Here is a 22,030-nt window from a genome sequence, read left to right on the forward strand (position 1 = left end):
CATTAATGGTAATAGACTTACTTAAAGGATTGTTTGTTCTGATTGTACATGTGTATATGCATACTTGGGTTTAGTATGTAAAAGCACTTTCATGGAAGACATTGATAGTAATAAACTTAAAGGATTGTTTGTTACCTTTTCTGATTGTACATATGTATAGGTGTACTTGGGTTTAGTATGTAAAAGCAATGTTCTGTATATTTAGAAAGTTGATGTTCATGTGTGCATGTAGGTAGAGCATAGATTCCCCACGCACCCAGCACTGTTTACTTGTCTTTTATAAATATTACTAAATTCGGATTGAGGTAAGACTTCATTTATAACAACATTTGATGCTGATTACCAGACATGAGCAACATCTATCCATGTTATTGTTATACATGTTAGAGCTATCACATGCTAATTGCTGCTTACACAGGTGCATTCCAAGAATACATTTATTGTTGAAAATCAATACAGCATACAGGTCTAACAGAAAGTTCTCCAGAATAATTTCAACTGTTAGATTCTTGTCTGTGTTTCTTTCCCATTCATGATACAAAACAATTCTGCAGAATAAAATACCAAGCCAACTAATACTGATGAAGCCTTTAATGCCCACAGAAAATTTTAACTCCTAAAAGAACTAGGAATCCTTATTAAGGCCAGTGTATGTGGAATAAACCTCTCCTTATGTTTCATGGAACCAGACTTCATCATAACTAGTTTGCTGCTGTAATTTATTCCAGCAACTTTGAAAAACTTAGTTCTATCTTTTCTTCTCTTGATGGATCACCAGGCCACAGTGTCTTTAAAATTAGTTTCTTCACTCATTCTACAAAGCAGGATGCAATCCATGGTCTTGATTTAAGCCAGCATCTCCTTTTTTCTAAGCAATATCCAGTATTTTCTTATGAAATGTATGTTGCTGTTAACAAAGACTCTCTAAGCTAATTAGTGTCTCATTACAGACATTTCCCAGTTTGTAGGGAAATAATGTGTCTTAAACCCATGGATGAAGCAGAGTCCTAAAGCACTGGGGTAGTGTTACTTTGATGAAACTACTCACAATCTTATATGTTTCTAGGCTAAAAATACACTGTTTAAATGTTAGACATATCGGAAAAAAATATTTTAATATTCCACTTTAAAACTGCTTGAATTACTGTACCTTTTCAACCTATCTTATCAAACCTCATCTTCAAAAGATGAAACGATTTGCACTGCTCTTAGCTACACTTTGTCTAATTTACATTACAATACTCACCGCACCACAGATGCAGACAATTTAGGATCCAGTTTTAACCCATTTGTCCATTCATTTAGTAGCCATGTACTTCTGGTCTGTTTACTAAGAAAAACCTTCTCTTGTAGTTGCAATGCACTTATCTCTTGATTTGGCTAGCAGTACTTTGTATTGATATGCAGAGTAGTAGTTCTGGTACTGGCTAAAGGTCTGGCTGATCTATTATCTTATCTACAGCTGTTAGCAGATGCTTTTGGAGGCAGTACAAGAGTCAAGTCAAGTATAAAGTTAATTTTCCCTTGGTATATCCTCCTAGTATTTGGCAATTGATTTAAAGACTGCTTAAGCTGGAAATTGTATCTGGATGACTGTGTTTTATACACAGTTTATACTGATTTAAAATAAACCTTTCTCAATAGGTCCTATAATCCGATTACTTGGACTTTTTTTTTGTTTATTTTTGTGACATCACAGACTTGCTGTATACTGAGGTAAGATTATTTTTTTCTGCTGTTCAAAATGGACATGTATTATATAGAAGGAATTACATATAGAAGGAATTATATAGAATGGAATTACATTTCTTTTTTATAAGACAGTCTGTTGGCTGCTTTGTTGTTATTCGTCTTGTGAGTCTTAAAATAAATATCAAGTCACAATTTCTGGACAATGAACATAAAAATAAAGATGTCTCATTGGAATTAGTAATAACAGCACATGAACTTGTATTTATTCTGTGTTTCCACTAGACCTATTGTACGATGGATCTGTTCCATTCTGAACTCTATAGAGGTCAATACAAAATGACACCAATAAAACCACAGAACAGATTATATAGCACGTGTTCTTCTGCAGTAATCGGTAACTCTGTTTAATAGCAAATCCTGGTGAGTGTTTAGGAAAAAATATTGCATAACATTATTACCTCTATTCCTCAAATTCACTTTTTGCATAAAAATATCTTCACCACTTTGATTATTATTTTTATTTATTTATTTGTAGTCCTTCTGAATATAGGAAAATTCATTATTGTTGTATTGACTAAAAGCAGTACTATAATAGCAGTAAAATTTTCTTCATAGTAACAAGCAAAATACTGCTTTTCTTTTACCTTTAAAATACTTTCCCAAGGACTTTAGAAGTAATCATCCATGTTTTGAAGAAATGCCAGTTTTTCCATGCAAAACCTGAACTCTTTGGGAAAGCTTATCACACCTGCAGAAGACAAGCTATACAGTTTTTAAATACAACTGTCTCCAATATACTGTAAGAACTTATGTTTTCAGTGAACGCTTCTGAGGAAAAGGAAAATCTGTTAGGCACACACTTTCAAGCTTTTAAGAAAATAAGCAACTAAATACAAAATAAGTTTCGTTCTTCTAACAAATATCTCCCAGTAAATATCCTTCAGAATAGTAACGTAGCAATACAGATAACACATTTTTGCAATGTATTCAAACACAAGCAGAAAGATGTAATGTTTTCTCATGGAAGCTTTTATGCAGATGAAGATTTATAATGAACATAATGGAGTTCTGCACTTTAAGGAGTTTGTTTGGGGAAACACCACTCTTGCCTTCCTCAGCGTCCTTTACCATATCACAAAACACAAAGAAGAATTATGGACAGCCTCCTTATCTGAAGTGGGGCGGGCCCCTGGGCATTCCTGGCTGGACCCCTGGAAAGTGTGGGTGTCCAAGTGGATAGCCTGGTGTTGCAACCCCACGAGGTCCTGGTGGCCGTGTCACAGCAATGGGTGGGGGAAGGTTTCCTCCTCTGTTCTGCATGGGATGGTGGCCATTTGGGGCAGAGCCTGGATTCTGGAGTGTCTGAGAAGAACTTGCTTCCTGTGGCTGACCCATTTTCTTTCCTTCATTGCCACTCTGTCCTTGATTGTTATCTGAAATGTGTTAGGAGAACAGAGTTACAGAATGAAAATGCAAAACAGAAATTCTCTATGAGGGAAAGGCTGAAGCACCTTGTCCACTCCAGCATAAGATGGAAGGTCTGGGAGCTACCACACCAACAGTCTGAAAAAAGGGACAATGTGACTTCATGATCTTTGCACCATATTTTCTCCCCAGTTCTTCCTGAAAGGCTACAACAAAGGGAATCAGAAGTATTTCCCAAGTAGTTAAATTCACTGGCAAGAATATATCATCTATAAATGGTGATGAAGCTCAGCAGTTCAAAGCAGGCAGGTTTTGAGGCTGTAGACATGCCTTCCATGTGGTTCTTCCCCAAGTCGTCATCCCTAATCTGCATTTCTCTGCTAGGCTTAGTCTATATTGATTGCATGGCATGCATGATGGGGAAAGACTAGCAATATTCAGAGGGGAGGAAACAGTCTGTAAAATCCTTATGGACCAACTGAAACCTGCCTGACCAAGTTAGGTGTTCTGATGAGGGTCATTACCTCTTTTCACTACACCTTCTGCCATTGAACCTTGGCACAGAAGGCATATGCTGTTCTCAGCTGTCCAGGATGAAAGAAATATCAAGATGAAAGAAATATCAGCAGGATTTATTTATTATTATTATTATTATTATTATTATTATTATTATTATTATTATTATTATTATTATTATTATTATTATTATTATTATTATTATTATTATTATTATTATTATTATTATTATTATATTTAATGATTTATTGGATAAGTTGGATCTCTGACATTCAGAGAAGGTTGTGCCACATGTTTTACTAGTTTTATTACTTCGGTAAAAGGTGTTGCCTATTGTGGAGTGATGCTACAGCATTTCTGAAATTAGCCAAAGGAAGACAAATGGACTGGATATTAGGCTAATACTTGTCATTCAGTATTGTGAACATCTTTCAAGAAATTATTACAAAGGAAGCAGATAAGGCAGTGAACAACACTGTGGTATGGAATACAAATATTTCTCATCTTGAGAAATTCAAAACTGTCTTTACCTTTACTTGGAGTAGATTCATCTTGCTTGCTCCCTTTTTGCTTTGTCTGTGGTGGTTCTGTCTCAAATGGATTTTCCTCTTGTTCATTTGATTTTTGTGCCTTTTGTTTGTTTCTTCTTTTATTTTCTTCTGCTTGCTAACAATGGTGAAATAGAGAAGGCGTCTTTCAGTAACCTGAATGTCTTAGCTAATAATTAGTAAAGCCAAAAATCAACAATTCTTTATTCCTTACACTTTGTAGCTTCTTTTTAAGTTCCAAGTTAGCTTCCTTGTAGGATTTGGATGTAGCATTGAGATAATAAATACTCAGGCTAAATTTCAAGAAAAAGAATGCATCTTGTTAGATAATAATTTAAAGACTCTTCCTATAGCAATAACTACAGCTGTGCTAATATCAAATCTGTATTTTTCCTTGTTCAACATGCTTAAGCACTAGTAGTATTTTGACAGTGAGTGGACAGTGTTTCCTCAGAGTATGAAGAAGGTACTCATTTCAAGGTGTGTGTGGGGAGGAACAGAAATAAATTATTCTGTCTTTTATACTCTACATTCACTCTTATGGTAGTAAAGGAAGATGCTCAATTAAGGTATGTATGCATTGCTATGACGGGCGTTTCATTTAATAGTTTATAAATGTTAATTAAGTTGTATGACACACTTTAAAAATTAGTAAACTATATTTATAAAATCTTTTGAAGTAATACAAAATTCACAGACAGAGACATAGGTCAAAACAGAGATGTTGAATGCTTTCTTTTTCTCCATCTTCAGCACTGATGATGGGCTTTGGGACCCAGGGTGCCCTAAGCTGGAGACCATGATGGTAGGAATGATAAACTCCCAACCAACCCTGAATGTGTACAGGATTTGCTGCTCCACCAGGATCCATACAAGTCCATGGGTCCGGATGGGATTCATCCCAGGGTACTTAAAGAGCTGGCTGATGTCTTCACGGGACCTCTCTCAATTATTTCTCAACAGTCCTGGGAATCTAGAGACATCCCAGTAGACTGGAAGCTGGCAAATGTTGTACCAACTTTCAAGAAGGGAAGGAAAGAAGACCCCAGCAATTACAGGGTTATCAGTCTCATGTCAGTGCCTGGTAAAATTATGGAGAAGATAATCCTTGAAGTTATCGAACTGCACCCGCGGGACAATGCAGTTGTTGTTCCCAGCCAATATGGGTTAATGAGGGGTAGGTCCTGCATTTCCTTTTATGATAAAATCACCCATCTAGTTGATCAAGGGAAACAGAAACCAGCTGATAGGATCTTTTTGGACATCAGCAAAGTTTTGACACAGTTTCCCATAGGATCCTACTGGACAAAATGTCCAGCGTACATCTAGACAAAAACATCATCCAATGAGTGGCCAATTGGCTGATGGGCAGGGCTCAAAGGGTTTTGGTAAATGGGGCCATACCAGGCTGGCAGATGGTCACTAGTGGGGTCCCCAAAAGCTCCATTTTAGGGCCAGTCCTCTTCAATGTTTTCATAAATGATTTGAATGTAGGACTAGAATGTGTTTTGGGCAAATTTGCTGACACCAGACTTGGAGGAGTTGTGGACTCTGTTGAGAGTGGAAAGGTCTTGCAGAGAGATCTAGACAGACTGGAGAGCTGGGCAATCACCAACTGCATAAATTTTAATAAAAGCAAGTACTGGATCCTGCACCTGGGACAGGGCAACCCTGGCTATACATACAGACTGGGCAATGCTCTCTGCAGGACTGCAGAACAGCCCTGCAGAGAGGGATCTGGTGGTTGTGGTTGACAGCAAGTTGAATGTGAGCCAGCAGTGTGCCCTGACAGCCAGGAGGGCCAACCGTATCACTAGTCGGTTGAGGGAAGTGATTGTCCCACTCTACTCTGCACCAGTGAGGCCTCACCTCAAGTACTGTGGGCAGTTCTGGGCACCACAGTACAAAAAGGACATTAAACTGTTGGAGAGTGTCCAGAGGAGAGCAATGAAGATGGTGATGGGCCTAGAGGGGAAGACATACAAGGAGAGGCTGAAGTCATTTGGCCTGTTCAGCCTGGAAAAGAGGAGGCTGAGGGGAGACCTTATCACGGTCTTCCTCAAGATGGAGAGTGAAGGGGCAGGCGCCGACCTATTCTCTTTAATCACCAGTAATATGATCCACGGGAATGGTGTCAAGCTGAGGCAGGGGTGGTTTAGGCTAGATATCAGGAAGAGGTTCTTCACCGAGAGGGTGGTCACACACTGGAACAGGCTCCCCAGGGAAGTAGTCACTGCACCAAGCCTGTCTGAATTTAAGAACTGATTGGACTGTGCACTTAGTCACATGGTCTAAACTTTAGGGTAGACCTGTGTGGTGCCAGGAGTTGGACTTGATGATCCTTACGGGTTCCTTCCAACTCAGGATATTCTATGAATCTATGATTTTATGAATAGGCAAAGCCAAATACTTGTAGGAAAATAGCCAAAACGATAAGTTTTAATTTTTGTTCTAAATTTGGTTACACTTTTCAATGTATTGCATTATTTTTGTGATAACTCTATGAAATTAGTATTTTTTACTCTCATGATTTAATTAGAGAAATTCTCATATGAAACCCTTTATAAAAGTAATCAGTAAGTAATTAATCTTCATTTGCTGTTCACTCTGCTTTGCCAGATTTTGCCTTGCATTTTCCTTTTTTTTTTTTTTTTTCTTTCTCATTTATATTTTGGTGTCTTTGTCTTGGATCCTTGCAGAATAGGAATCCTGCTCAGAAAAAAAAAAATAAGTAGGAGCTAACCACATATTTCAGAGGACATTCTAGTCTTTTTGTTTTTCTAGCCAACAGTTAAATGGAACAAATTGTTAAGTGAATCTTGGTAAAACTTAATCTCAGAATTTCATTTTGCTCACATAAAGTACTTTGCAATTTCCATTATATTCTGTAATCTTCTCTATATTTTTGGCAATTCTACAATGCAGGGTTAAGTCCCAGCTCATCTATATATAGAATTTGCTTTTAGTTCAGCATTATGCAAAAATTATGATATATTTTAACACTAGTTTAAAATGTCTTTATGAAGGACTGAATACAGTTTTTGAGAAAGACTATTCAGGGGTCATTATTCTTTAACTGACTTATGAAAAATCCCACTAGCCCTGTTCTATAAGAAGGAACAGGACTCGAGGTGATTTAAGGCAGTTGAGACTGGAACATCTCCATGGTACATTTCTAGCACCCTTTCTCCCTCTAGTCCCGACAACATAAGGTACATCAAGGAAAGGTATGGGTACTCAAGATCAGACTCACTGAAGTTAATGAGAAATAGCTCTGCTTCATGGCAGTCACTGTTCTAGTTTCCTATTGAACTTGCTAAGGATTTATGCTGTTCTGTCTACTGAACAAACTGATCAAGGTCACAACAACATCAGATCCCATAGACTTTTCAATTTTAATAGTGTCATCGTTATGGTAGCAAGAGAAAAAAATTGTAAAAAAAAAAAAAAAAAAAAAAGCTGAAAACAGCTGAACAAAAGAGAGATCACCTTTTGTGAGAGTCACATTAATTATGTTCAACTAAAAGACCTGAATTCTTAAAGTCCCTCATCATGGGGGAATCAATACCATATTTAATTAGATATTCAGGCAATAAAGATTCAGAGGGAAAGAAACTTATCAGACCTTTCAGTAAGGATTAAGGTTTCAGTTAGTATTCTATACGTACACCATCAGTAATATAAAAGGTAGGATAAGTCCAGGGTTAGAGGCATAGCCAAATACCTTCCCAAACCAAGAAGGGAAGTCATGCTCCAGAGTTTCTGATATGACTTCAAACATTCTAGTTTTCCCACTGTTAAACAGAAAATGTGACAATATATAATATACAAATATTTTAGCAATGTCAATTCAGTACTCTGAATATATAAGTTAATAACATCACACCAAACCAGGGAAAAGTAAAAAAATAAAAATAAAAATAAAATAAAATAAAATAAAATAAAATAAAATAAAATAAAATAAAATAAAATAAAATAAAATAAAATAAAATAAAATAAAATAAAATAAAATAAAATAAAATAAAATAAATAAAATAAAATAAAATAAAATAAAATAAAATAAATGTTAGCATTCATTATTTAAAACATAAAACTCTGAAACTAGCTTTCATTAAAACAGAATTTATGTATTTTAAGGAGAAAAATAGACACCAACATTTTAATCTCAGCAGTCTGTAGAGGCATAATAAAGCACTGATATACTCCTTAAGAATTTCTAATTTAGAGAATTAGTAACAAATGTTTACATCACTAATGAAAAGGTTATCAAATCACTAATCAAATGAAAAGGTGTTCTGTTCTACAATTCAGAAAATTAAAAAAAAAAAAAAAAATCCTGGAAACTTTTTAAAGTAATTAACCAGTTTTATAGGATTCCAACTTTAATGATTACCCATAATGAGAAATGTCGTATAATTAAACAGTCAGCATATCTTATAAATATAATACTTATAAAGGAAGATCCTTTTCATTACTGGATTATTCACTAGATTTGATATGATATTAACATGTATGGTGGATGTAAAATGTAAAATACCTGAAAGGACCACAGTCAAAAGATGGTGGGATGGAGACTATGGTGTACACAGCAGGCAGCGTGGAGAGAAAGAGAATGAAAAGCAACATGGCCATGTAGAAGTTGTTTGATCTGGAAGCTTTGAAGACCCTCTCCTGGGGGACATTGCAACACATCACTGCCCAGCACTGCAGGTACATTGAAGTGTGGAGGCGGAACACATTAATTGCTGGAAGACATGGAGCGTAAAAAGACCCCATCCTAGAAAAACAAATAAACAAATAAACACTTTGGAGTAGGACTTCTGCCTAGATACAATACCTATTTCCCTTATTTCCCATTCTGATGTGCTTTGCAACATCACTGTATGCACTGTTTCTCTTATTTTTTTTATTTTTATTTTTTTACTATTGTTGCCTCTTGCTTTTAGAAGAACTGGAAGCACATAGAAAGAATTCTCCATATGTACTTTTTGTTTCAAAGCTCCAAAATTCTCTTTCTCTGTGAATGAGATAATAACAAAACATTACTCCCTCTTACTTTGTACCATTAGTTCATGCAGTATCTGTCGTGTTTCATTTAAAAAAAAAAAAAAAAAAAAAAAAAGAAAAGTAACCCAAAATCTAGGTGTTATAGAAATAATCTAGATTATTCTTTATTATTTTTCTATGTATGTTAGTAACATTTTAGGAAGAATATTTTTGCTAAATTGACATTTATTTTACTTCTGTTACTATGGTTATTTACTGCCTTATTCCAATGAACGTATTGATTCTGCTAAATGTCATTTTTTTCCTTATTTTCTACAGTTGTGTGGTTATGACACAGATGCAGTTGGGACCATTTTATTTGTATCTGACCATGTTTCCTGTGCCATGCTGACTGAAGAGCAGTTATTTTTAACTGCCTGGCCAAATGGTACAGATAGCTGGAATCTACTTTTTCCTTTATCATTGTTCAACTGATCATGGCTGAGTCACCTTGCTTTTGGGTGACTCTGTTTTTCTCTTTATGAAATAGCAAAAAAAAAAATAAATCTATGTGGTTGGAAACATCCCTATAAGTATAGAGATGTCATGTCAGAGTATATGATATTAATATCTCTTCTTCCTCTTTCCACGTGTCTTCAATTAAAAGAGATGGAAAAGGATTGGTGGTCTATGAAAGCAGAGAGCACCTAATGGCCCTATTTCTTAACCACATGGAAATCAGTTGTAAAATACTCTACAAGTTCAACAAGTTCAATCTCTAGGTAGTTTATGGATATTGCCAAAATTTGTACGTATAACTTAAAAAACATGGTAGACAAATTTTTGCCAATAGCTTATCAATATGGAGACTTGCAAATGAATTGCATTTCAGTCACTTTGTGAGAACAAATAAAGAAAGAGCCTTTCTAAGTGTACTCTCTCTCTCATCTCACAAAACAAATGCACACATACATACCTCTCATTCTTTCTAGTTCCGTGGCTGTGCCAACTCACCAGCTGCAACTAAAACTCTTTTCGTTCTGTTTCAGATCTGTGAAATCTGATGTTTCTGATCCCATAATCTTAGCTCAGAACTAGTTTAGAAATTGTCCCATTGATTCCACTTTACCAGAATGTGATATATATTGCTTCACACTGTCATCAGACTAAAACAATGAGACAGGATCCTCATTTCACAGATGCTGATAAATCCTGCAGACCTGGGGAGAATGCTGACACACAAGGGAACACAAGAGACACACTTTGCCACACCTACCAGATCATGCCCTGGTTAAAGATCAGCCCCAGTACATTCCCACTTATATCAAACTCTGAATATGATGGCTGAAAGAAATAACACAAATTATTTCATTAGACTTGCACCAAAGGTTTTAAGATGACTTATGCTACATTAAAATTGTCACTTCCAACAGCAGCAGAATAATGGTATTGTACTGTAAAGGCTCTTGTTACATATTATCAGTGAATCATGAAATAAACAAATAAGACTCAAGGCCAACAGATAGACTTTAATACTGGTTGCAGAATTTTCCTGAGAACACCGAATTTGAGCAATGACTGAAATGCACACGTTATTTTGTAGGCATGTTTGTGTGCATATGCACCAGAATAAAAATTTCTGGTAAGAAACTGGCTCCAAAATTTTTGTTTATATTAAAAATTTATGATTCAAACATATTATCCATTGAGTTTTACATTGTCACAATGTTTTGTTTAATAAACTGTCTTGGAAGAAAGTTATACTACAACATAGCTGGTGACCTGCATGATTCACCATAGTGGATGGTCAAAAAGATCATGAATGACGATCCAAGTATTAATTACAGGGACAACTGACATGGTGAATAATGGGCTTCAGATACAAAAACAACTATTTCCTTGAGTCTGAATCAAAACGTAGATATTCTGTTAAAACTGACAAATTAAAGTCACAATTTCAAATTATAATATGTTGGGATATTTGGAGCTTCTACAGTATTTCTGCCTAGTTATATATATACACACATGTATATACAGATATATGCATGTATGTCTACAACAAAATGCTATATTTATGTTGTGTGTACTTATTAATTGTCTTCTATACAGGAAAGATTAAATAGACCTTCAACTAAGTATTAATTACTAATTATTAATAAAGTAAGATTAAATAGTATTCAACCTGAAAAACAGTTGAATAAGGGGAGCTCTTTAGAACCATTCTTACATAATGCCAAATAAAAGTTTAACTGTTTTATTAACAGTTAAGTGCAGCAGCAATGGTATCTATCAGATAAGCTGTCTTTGAAGAAAATGAAGGAAAGCTCAAGATAATCTTTCAAATTAAAGACTATCAATAATATGGAAATTTTGGGTATGGCTCATTGAAAGATTCCTTGTTCATTATAAGCTCTAATGGTGTAAAGAGTTTGGAAAATTGGTACAAGTAGTTCTGTAAGATCAACTTCCTTTCTTTTATTTATTTTTGTTTTGCATGGAAATCAGCGCAAAGCTTCTAGGCTGTAGCACGAACTATGATTCCTTATATATCTTCACACCCTTTCCTTGAGCTTCTAGTAGCCCTTTTTCTGTACAATGACAATATGTCCAAAGTGTCAGTGGCACTTTGAGAATGGTAATATAACTGTATTATAAGGAATAAGTACTGTATTAACAGTAATATAAAATAAGGTGTCCCCTCACTGCTGACCAATCATTCCATGGCTTCTCTTAACCGTGGTTAAACCCTTGTGTGCAGGCTGTATGGTTTAACAGTGGTTAAACCCTTGTGTATGGGCTGTAAGCTTCACACTCACTACTTAACACTTTGTACATTCTTTACTCTGTGTAGAATCATAGAATCATATAAAAATTAAGATTGGAAAAGACCTCCAAGATCATCTGGTCCAACCAACACCCTACTACTACTGTCACTCACTAAATTATGTCTCTAAGCACCAGGTACAACCTTTCCCTGAACACCCCCAGAGATGGTGACTTGACCACTTCCCTGGACAACCTGTTCCAATGCCTGACCACTCTTTCTGGGAAGAAATATCTCCTAATTATTTTAATTGTTGAGTAGAGTAGTGCTCTTTGTTTAATTCTTTGTTTTAATTGTTGAAAGTAGGGACATGACGTTTCCATTTTTCCACTCACAGGGACATCACTTGAATGCCAGGACTTTTCAAGTCTGATGGAGAGAGGCTTGGCAACTACATCAGCCAGTTCCCTCAGGACCCTGGGATTCATGTCATGAGGTCCCATAGACTTGTATCTGTATAGATTCGCCAGGTGGTGTCGAACCTGCTCTTCACTTACAGTGTGTGGGACTTTGATCCCCCAGCCTCCATCTATGGGTTCAGAGAAATTAAGAACTTGGGAAGCCCATCTACCAGTGCAGACAGAGGCTTAGAAGTTATTGAGTACCTCAGCCTTCTCCATGTCTGTCGCTACCAATTACTCAAAAAATTACTCATTCCTGATATAAGAAATTAGCCACCTATAACTGCTTACACACTCCTATTTTCACCCCTCAGTCTATTTTCAAAAATGTGGAAGGTGCATGGTGGCCTCCTCCTGTCACCCCAGTACAGCAGCCCAAAGGAAGCTGGGTCCTCTCTTGTGCTCTTCCTCGAGGTTCTGTGCAGAAGGGATACCACCTCTCACACAAGGGCTGGGGGATGGAAAAGAAGCGTTCACACAACCCCTGAGAATTGGCAACAGAGTTCTTCATTGCTGGGACACCTTGTAGATAAGCCTGCAGGATGTTCATGGTGTTTGGCAGCTCCAACCTAGTGCTTGAGATGGAGCCTGAGAGATGAGTAGGGAGCTTACCAGGCACTCCTGTGACGCTGTTGGTATGCTCTGATGGCACAGAGCAAAGACATGCCACAGTAGTCACAGGTCTGATCTGGTGGGGGTGGATCCACTTCCATCAGTCCCTCCACATCTGGTGGATCCAGTTCCGTGGGCTCCATGGTGTTAGGCAGAATGATAAGCCACTCCTTGCCCAGAACTGGCCAAATGGGATGCCTTTCATCCAGAATGTTTTGAGGCCAGGGTGCCAAACCAGGGGTTGTCCAGTTCTAACCCTGGATCCCATGCCTCTGTCTGGTTGATTTCCATCCATGGATTCAATGCTGATGTCTGTTTTAGGGCCATGGCTGGGTCCCACACTGTGTTCCAGATTATGGGCATGCCTCTGCCCCACACAGCTGTCTGCCTAATCCTCCTGCCTTCTCCCCATGCCACCACTGCACCAACGGGAAGGCCCAGGCCCCCTGTCATTGTATGGCTGAGGGGATGGCTTACTTCCCACATTGTTGCAGTGCCAGTGGTACCGCCTGTGTCTGTGGGCTGGGTGCCAGAGGTTTCCTGAGCACTGGTGTCTGTTGTGCCACAGATGTTACCTCTCTGCCCATGACACCTCTCCTTCTTGTTAGGTGCCTTCCTTCTCGGTGCTTCTTGGGATTGCATCACTGTCCTCTCACACTGAGGAGGGCTGCTGAACGCCTTCCTGCTTCTGTTTTTCTTGCTGCCACATAAACTGGCTGTCAGAGGGTCTAGAAGTTCTGCAAATGGTGGGCCACCTGCAGGGGTCCTGTTTTATAGGGCCTGGAGCAAAGGCAGGGCAGCGCTGTGACCTCAGCAAGCCTCTGCGATAAGTTATCCATGTGTGCCCAAAGGTACTGTGTTGGGAGTGGCCTGGAAGATGACCTCATGTGGAAGAAGAAGGAGGGCTGGGGGGGCTGAGGGCCCCTTTTCTGGGGCCGGCTCCCCCCGGTCAATATGGATGGATGGGTGGCTAGAAAGAAGGATGGTATCTGCACAGCTCTTCAGTCCGGTCACTTAATTAAGGCTTTCTTGTATTGGCCTTGTTCTATTGATTAAATAACTGTATTATACTCCATTAACTCCCCTAACAATTACAAAAGAAAATAAAGAGAAAAAAAAAAAAGTCTGAAGTGTTAATGGCAGAATGATTGCCTCACCAAGGAGATCAGCTCCGGGACAGACACATTCTGCTGTGAAGTGGGGGATCACAACATGCAGGGGGGTTTCTGCATTGAGATTGCTCGAAAGAGTTGCCAGGACCTTGGAAAGGTGTCCCTTGGAAAGATGTTGAAGAGATTGGGCACACAAGTAGTGTTCTCTGTCCTCCCAGTTGACAACTGGAACCCAGGAAGAAGGAGATGAACGGACTGTCTGAATGATTGGCTGTGAGGCTGGTGCCATGCCCAAGGTTTTGGGTTCTACAACCTTGAACACAGTTTTGAGAGACCAGGAATGCTGATACTGAACAGGGGAGAGTTTATCGGGTGGGTCAAGAGTGTTCTGGGCAGTAAGCTGGCTGGGCTTCTCAGGAGACCCATGAAACTAGATGCAGTGGGGGAAGGAGATGCAGCTCTGAGTGAAGAAAGAATACCTGAGAACACTATCACTCTAAGTAACAACAGGGAAATACTCACGAACTCTCCCAGTACAATTGGGAAGGGTTCTAAAAATATGATATGACCAATAGCACAGCTGAAGTGCCTTGACACCTATGAAAGCAGCATGGGAAACAAATAGAAAGAGTTGGAAACCATGGTGCAATTAGACAAATATGAGATGATTGCTAGCACAGAAACATGATGGAAAGGATCACATAACTGGAACATTGGAATAGAGGGTTACAAACACTTCAGAAGAGATAGACAGGGAAGGAAGGGAGTGGATGTTGCCCTCTACATTAGGGAAGGGATTGTTTGTGAAGAGATGCCCCTGGGAAACAGCCAAGGACAGGCTGAAAGCTTGTGGATGAGAGTTAAGGACCACACCAATAAAGGACAGCTTGTGGTTGGGTCTACTACAGGCCACTTAATCAAGGGGAGCCTGTGGATGAGGCATTCTTGCTTCAACTACAAGAAGCATTGCATTTGTACACTCTCATCCTGACGGGACCAGTAGTGTTCCCCAGGGTTCAGTGTTGAGGCCCATTCTCTTTAATATCCTTATTGATTATTTGGAGGAGGGAACTGAGTACAACCTCAGTAAGTTTGCAGACACCAAGTTGGGAGGAAGTGTCAATCTGCTGGAAGGTAGGAAGACCCTGCAGATGGACCTGGACAGGTTGGGTGAATGGGAAGAGGCCAGTGGGATGAGGTTCAACAAGGCTAAGCACTGGGTCCTGCACTTTGGCCACAACAACCTATGCAGCACTACAGGTTTGGGGAACTTTGGTTGGAAAGCTGTGCAGAGGAAAAAGATCTGGGGGTGCTGATTGGTGCTCACCTGAACATGAGCTGGCAGTGTGCCCAGGTGGCCAAGAAAGCTAACGGCATCCTGCCTTGTATCAGGAATAGTGTAGCTTGCAGGACGAGGGAGGTGATCATTCCCCTGTACTCTGCTCTCGTGAGGCTGCTCCTCAAGTATTGCATTCAGGTTTGGGCTCCTCAGTACAGGACAGACATTGAGGCCCTGGAACATGTCCAGGGAAGGGCTAAGGAGCTGGTTAAGGTCTGGAACACAAGTCCTGTGAGGAGCAGCTGAGGGAACTGGGGTTGTTTAGTCTGGAGACGAGGAGGCATAAGGGAGACCATATTGCTCTCTAGAACTACCTGAAAGAAGGGTGTGAGGAGCTGGGGGTCAGACTCTTCTCACAGAAAACCAGTGGTGAGACTAGAGTGAATGGCCTCAAGTTGCTCCAGGAGAGGTTAAGGTTGGAAATTAGGAGATATTTCTTCTCAAAAAGAGTAGTCAGGCATTGGAACAGGTTGCCCAGGGAAGTCATGGAGTCACCATCCCTGGGGGTGCTTAAGGAAAGGTTGGACTTGGTGTTTAGGAACATGTTTTAGAGGGGGCCATTGGTGGTAGGATGATGGTTGGACCAGATGACCTTGGAGGTCTTTTCCAATCCTAATGATGTTAGGACTTCTTCCACCTGGAATTCTGCTGGGAAAACTACACAGCAGGCTGCAAACAATCCAGGACATTCCTAGAGTAGGTTGAGGATAACTTACTTGTCCAGGTATTAGACAAACCAGAGGAGAAGTGTTACCTGACCTGGTGCTCACCAACACCAAAGAGTTCATAAAAGAGGTCAAGATTGCAGGCAATCTGGGCTGCAGTGGCCACACACTGGTTGAGTTTGTGGTCTTGAGGAATACGGGCATGGCAAAGAGCAAAGTCAGGACGCTGAACTTCCAAGGAGTGAAATTCAAACTAACTAAAGACCTAGAATATGAGATCCCCTGGAACACTGTCCTTATGGACAAAGGAGCTGAACAGAGCTGACAACTCTTTAAGGATGTTTTCCTTAGAGAGCAAGAGCTCTCTATCCCCTGTGTAAAAAAAAAAGCAGGCAGGGAGGGCAGACAACTGAGATAGCAGACCAAAGACCTGCTGGTCAAACTGAAATGCAAGAGGGGAATATGCAGTTATTGGAAGCAGGGACACATGGCCTGAAAGAGTATAGGGTTGCAATCCCACGTGAACCTAATGAAGTTCAACAAGTCCAAGTGCAAGGTGCTGCACCTGGGCTGGGCAATCCCGGACAGGAGTATAGAGTGGTAGAAGAAGGTTTGTTCAGTCTTGGGACCAATGCTCTTCAACATCTTTATCAATGACATACATGATGGAATCGAGCGCACCCTCAGCAAGTTTGCAGATGACACCAAGATGAGCAGTTGATACAATAGAGGGAAGGGATGCCAACCAGAGGGACCAGGACAGGCTGGAGAAGCGGGCCCATGAGAACCAAACGAGGTTCAAGAAGTCCAAGTGCAAGGTAATCCTAGGCAATCCCAGGTATTTATTTAGACTGGGAGAATAAGAACTTGAGAGCAGCCCTGCAAAGAAGGACTTGGGGGTCCTGATGGAAGAGAAGCTGGACATGAGCCGCAATGTGCGCTTGCAGCCTGGAAGACCAACTGTGTCCTGGGCTGCATTAAAAAAAGGGTGGCCAGCAGGGAGAGGAAGGTGATTGTCCCCCTCTACTCTGCCCTTGTGAGGCCCCACCCAGAATACTGCATGCAGGCCTGGGGCACCCAGCACAAGAAGGATGTGAAGTTCTGGGAATGGCTCCAGAGGAGGGTCACTAAGATGTCAGAGGGCTGGAGCATCTCTCTTATGCTGAAAGGTTGAGGGAACTGGGATTGTTTAGCTTGGAGAAGAGAAGGCTCCAGGAAGACCTCAATGCAGCCTTCCAATACTTGAAGGTAGCGTATAAACAGGAGGGGGAACACTTGTTTACACATGTTGGTAGTGATAGGACAAGGGGGAATGATTTTAAACCAGGAGATTTAGGTTAGATATTAGGAGGAAGATTTCCACTCAGAGGGTGGTGAGGCACAGGAACAGGTTGCCCAGAGAGACTGTGGATGCCCCATCCCTGGCAGTGTTCAAGACCAGGTTAGATGAGGCCATGGTCAACCTTATCTAGTGGGTGGCATCTCTGCCAATGACAGGGGGAGTTGGAACTAGATGATCTTTAAGGTCCCTTCCAACCCACGCCATTCTATGATTCTATGTGTTTCCAGTTGGCAACTGGCACTCTCTATTCATGTCAAGCTGTCTTACAATGTGCAACATGGCTTCCAGCAGTGGAAGACTGCAGGAATTTAACAAACCTTCTTAAATCCAGTAGCACCACCCAAGGTCACATCAAACAGCACTAGGGCAGCTCTTGTGACAAAAAAGTCCCTGCATAAAGAGCAGATGATTCACAGTAAATGACAGAAAAGTCTTCAGGAAGACCAAATAGAAGCCAGATCATAGAATCATAAAATCATAGAATATCCTTCTTGAATCACAGAATCAAAGAATTGAAGGGGTTGGAAGGGACCTCAAAATATCATCGGGTCCAACCCCCCTGCCAAAGCAGGTTCCCTAGAGCAGGATGCCCAGGTAGGTGTCCAGACAGGCCTTAAATATCTCCAGAGAAGGAGACTCAACAACCTCCCTGGGCAGCCTGTTCCAGTGCTCCATCAACCTCACCGTGAAGAAGTTCTTTCGCATGTTGGTGTGGAACTTCCTGTGCTCTATCTTGTGGCCATTACTCCTTGTCCTGTCCCTGCAAACCACTGAAAAGAGGCTGGCCAAATCCCTCTGTCTCCCACACCTCAGGTATTTATACACATTGAAGAGATCCCCTCTCAGTCTTCTATTCTCCAGGCTGAACAGACCCAGGTCTCTCAGCCTTTCCTCATAAGGAAGATGCTCCAGGCCCCGTATCATCTTTGTGGCCCTCTGCTGGACTCTTTCCAGGAGATCCCTGTCTTTTTTGTACCAGGGAGCCCAGAACTGGTACTCCAGCTGAGGCCTGACCAGAGCAGAGTAGAGGGGGAGGATCACTTTGACCTGCTGGCCACGCTCCTTTTAATGCACGTCAGGACCCCATTGACCCTCTTGGCCACAAGGGCACACTGCTGGCTCATGGTCAACCTGTCATCCACCAGGACCCCCAGACCCTTCTCCTCAGAGCTCCTCTCCAGCAGGTCATCCCCCAGCCTGTAATGATACATATGGTTGTTCCTTCCCAGGTGCAGGACTTTACACTTGCTCTTATTAAACCTCATTTCATTTCTTGGATGGTTGGTGTGGGAGTGTGGCCATGAGGGTGGACCAGCCCCGTGGTTGGTGATAACATCAGGCTCTTAACGATGAGGCCATCAGGAATGTAAAGATTTCAGAGGGAACAAAGAAGGGTGATTCAAGAGATGCCTTGCCATCTTGGGTTGCTTGTTCTCCAGCATTTAATACATGGAAGTTGCTGGGTGTTTGCGGTTGCCAGGCAAAGTTGTTTACCAATGAACAGTTAGTGGAAGAGGACTGTTGTGGGGCAAATGGCATAAGAAGGGAGCCTCAATATGGGGATGCAACAAGGATAATGAATTTATGCCCTCAATATGAGAGATGAAGTTAGGCCCTCAGTGTAAGAGATGTCATCAATAAAGTAGTACCAGTTACTGATCCTAAAAGAACCCTGGTGCCCGTGTGGTCATTATGCCACAAGTTGGAAGGGACCCACAGGGATCATTGAGTCCAACTGGGTTCCCAAAGGACCACCCAGAAAATCAGACCATGTGTCTGACAGCATTTTCCAAATGTTTCTTGACCTCTGGCACATTTGGTGCTGTGACCACTGCCCTGCGGAGCCTGTTCCAGTACCTGGCCACCCTGTCTGTGAAAAACTTTTTCCTCTCAGTAAAAAACTTTTTCCTGATATCCGGCCTGAACAGCTGTAGCAGCTTCAAGACATTTCCTCGTGTTGTATCGCTGATCACCTGAGAGAAGCGATACTCCCCTCATGATGAAGATGTAGACTGTGATGAGGCCTCCCCTCAGACTTCTCCAAGATGAATAAACCAAGTGACTTCAGTTACTCATACTTCTTGCCCTCCAGACCCTTCACTATCTTTGTTGCCTTCCTTTGGACACTCTCTAACAGCTTGATATCTCCTGTACTGTGGTGCCTAGAACTGCACTTGATAACTACTTGAGGTGAGGCTGCACCAGTGCAGAGCAGAGCAGAACAATCACTTACCTCGACCAACTAGCAATGCTGTGCTTGATGCACCCCAGGATATGGCTGCCAAGATGCCAAGGCACACTGCTGGCTCATGTTCAACTTGCTGCCAAACAAAACCCCCAGTTCCCTTTCTACAGGGCTAATTTCCAGCCTCTCATCCCCCAGTCTGTATTAATAGCCAGGGTTACCCCTTCCCAGGTGCAGAATCCAGAATTTGTTCTTGTTAAACTTTATATTGTTGGTGATTGCTAAGCTCTCTAATTCGTCCAGATCTCTCTCCGAGGCCTCACCACCCTTGACAGAGTCAGCAGCTCTACCCAGTTTGGTATCATCCACAAACTCACTCAAAAAACCTGCAAGTTCAACAACCAAATCGTTTACGAAAACACTGAAGAAGACTGGTCCTAAAATGGAGCCATGGAAAACCCCAGTAGTGACAGGTTGTGATCATCCTAGGTAACAAATCCATGTTGTAGTCCTCAGATTAGCTTTCAGACTTGCATTCATTCATACTCTTTCATCCTGAAAATCCTAATAGGGAAAAGTTCCAGGATATCTTTAAAAAGGATATCTTTTAAAGGACATCCACTTTAATATCTTTGGAAAACATGAAGTCTGAGCTATTTCCTGTAAGATACAGTACTGGACACAGCAATTCATGTGTTCCCCGTATTCATTCTCAGTTATTAAAATAGCTGTGACAAGTATGAAAATGTGAGGAAGTTCCAGATGCCATTTAAGCATATGAAAATACACTGTTCCACAAGCTGTGCTGTTTCTCTGTGCATACTGTATTTAAATCCTTGCAATTGATATTGTTATTGCAAAGGTTGTATCTTGGTTCTTCACAAACTGGCTGGCTCGTGATCTCTGTATCCAGTCCTACCCCAGTCCTTTTAGATATACACAGGAGAATTAACAGGGAGAAATTGAACCTTGCTATACAGGCTGAAGTTTCATAGGAGCCAGCCAACATGAATGACATTGCTACAACAAATATATACATACATACATACATATATATATGTATATATATATAACACCGTACTTTCTGTCTCTGGAAAATTATAATTTGCTGAAAGGTGGCTCATGGTAAACAAACAACAACAACAACAAAAATGTGCATACATTAAGCTAATATTTTGAGGAAAGAAGGAAAAGGTATAGTGGCTGTTCAAGCAGATGTACCCTAGATAACTTTAAATGATATAGCTCTCTCTCTACTGTTCAGTAAGTACACAAGAAGCTACAGAAGAAAGTTCACCTTTCCCTGTATCCTGACTGCAACTTAAGAGGTGAAAACTACATCAGTCCTTACACTGCAGGTATCTTAGCTGGCTAATTTAATCTAGCACAGATCCATATAAAAGAATGAATGTCTCAAATCCCAAGTGCAGAGCTGGCATACCTACTTGTGCTTATGTTAATGGAACTCGTATATTTTATTTCACACAATTGTAAAATCATTTAGGTTTGAAAAGACCCTAAGATCATTAAGTCCACCATCAACAAAACACTAGCAAGTCCACTAAACCATTTCCATAAGCACTGTGTCCACAAATGTGGTACTATAAAGACTTACCAAACACTTTACAAGACTAGGAAGAAAAATGAAAATGAATGAAATGAATGTACTTGATTTGTAATGTAGCATTAATGTATCTTATAAGGTTTCTGGGAAAAAAAAAAAAAAAGTCTTTTGTATTTTTCTTCACAAACACTGTCTGTTTCATTATGTTAGAAGACCCTATGGGAAAGTTCATAGAAATCAGTGAGAGAAATCTGCAGACCTGGGAGTGTCTTTAAAATTGAAATGTGTGAAAAATGTGTAGCTAGCTTTTTTACACAATGAAATTAATAAAATAATGTTTTCAAAGGTTATTGAAGCCTGAAGAATAAGATAAATATTAAGACAAAAGCAAATTCTGAGACAAAGCAAAATGTTGTTCAGGAATTTTGAAGGTGATATGCCTAGGCAACTGTAAACTCTGTATGATTAAAAGAAAAATGCAATTTACTATAAAAACATGAAGTGATGATCTGAAAAAAAAAATAAAATAGCAAATAGTATACTTACAAATCCATACTCCAAGTCCCAGCACCAGCAGTAATTGAAAAACCTAACAAAGACTGCTCTCAAGAAATCGCCGATTAGAATTGTGATATAAGTTGTCATCGTGTCAGAGACTGTCAGCCGCACAAATTCCTGGTAAAGCAATATATTATTTTTTTTTTTTTTTTGAGAGAAAGAATATATTTAAGCAATTTATAGTTACAATAGTGATGAAGTACTATATTAGGATGTTCTTACCCTGCTACAACTTGGTAAAAACTCTCAGCTCCTCCTGAT

At 40.2% G+C, this 22,030-nt stretch overlaps 1 protein-coding gene across 1 annotated transcript in view; it reads right to left on the bottom strand.

The window, feature by feature from the left end:
- Positions 1-1,410: 1,410 nt before the first annotated feature.
- Positions 1,411-22,030, bottom strand: part of TMC1 (transmembrane channel like 1) — a 67,507-nt gene continuing 46,887 nt past the window's right edge. Inside the window, exons 14-20 of the mRNA XM_068667795.1 lie at positions 21,758-21,886; positions 10,444-10,511; positions 8,719-8,958; positions 7,850-7,975; positions 4,396-4,474; positions 4,164-4,299; positions 1,411-3,125 (exon numbers count right to left, since the gene is read on the bottom strand). Coding sequence (XP_068523896.1) covers positions 2,860-3,125; positions 4,164-4,299; positions 4,396-4,474; positions 7,850-7,975; positions 8,719-8,958; positions 10,444-10,511; positions 21,758-21,886 — 1,044 coding nt within the window. The 3' untranslated portion in view covers positions 1,411-2,859. The remainder of the gene's footprint in view (positions 3,126-4,163; positions 4,300-4,395; positions 4,475-7,849; positions 7,976-8,718; positions 8,959-10,443; positions 10,512-21,757; positions 21,887-22,030) is intronic.

This window comes from Anas acuta, chromosome Z (genome assembly GCF_963932015.1).
Source record: "Anas acuta chromosome Z, bAnaAcu1.1, whole genome shotgun sequence".
In the NCBI taxonomy this organism is placed as follows: domain Eukaryota; kingdom Metazoa; phylum Chordata; class Aves; order Anseriformes; family Anatidae; genus Anas; species Anas acuta.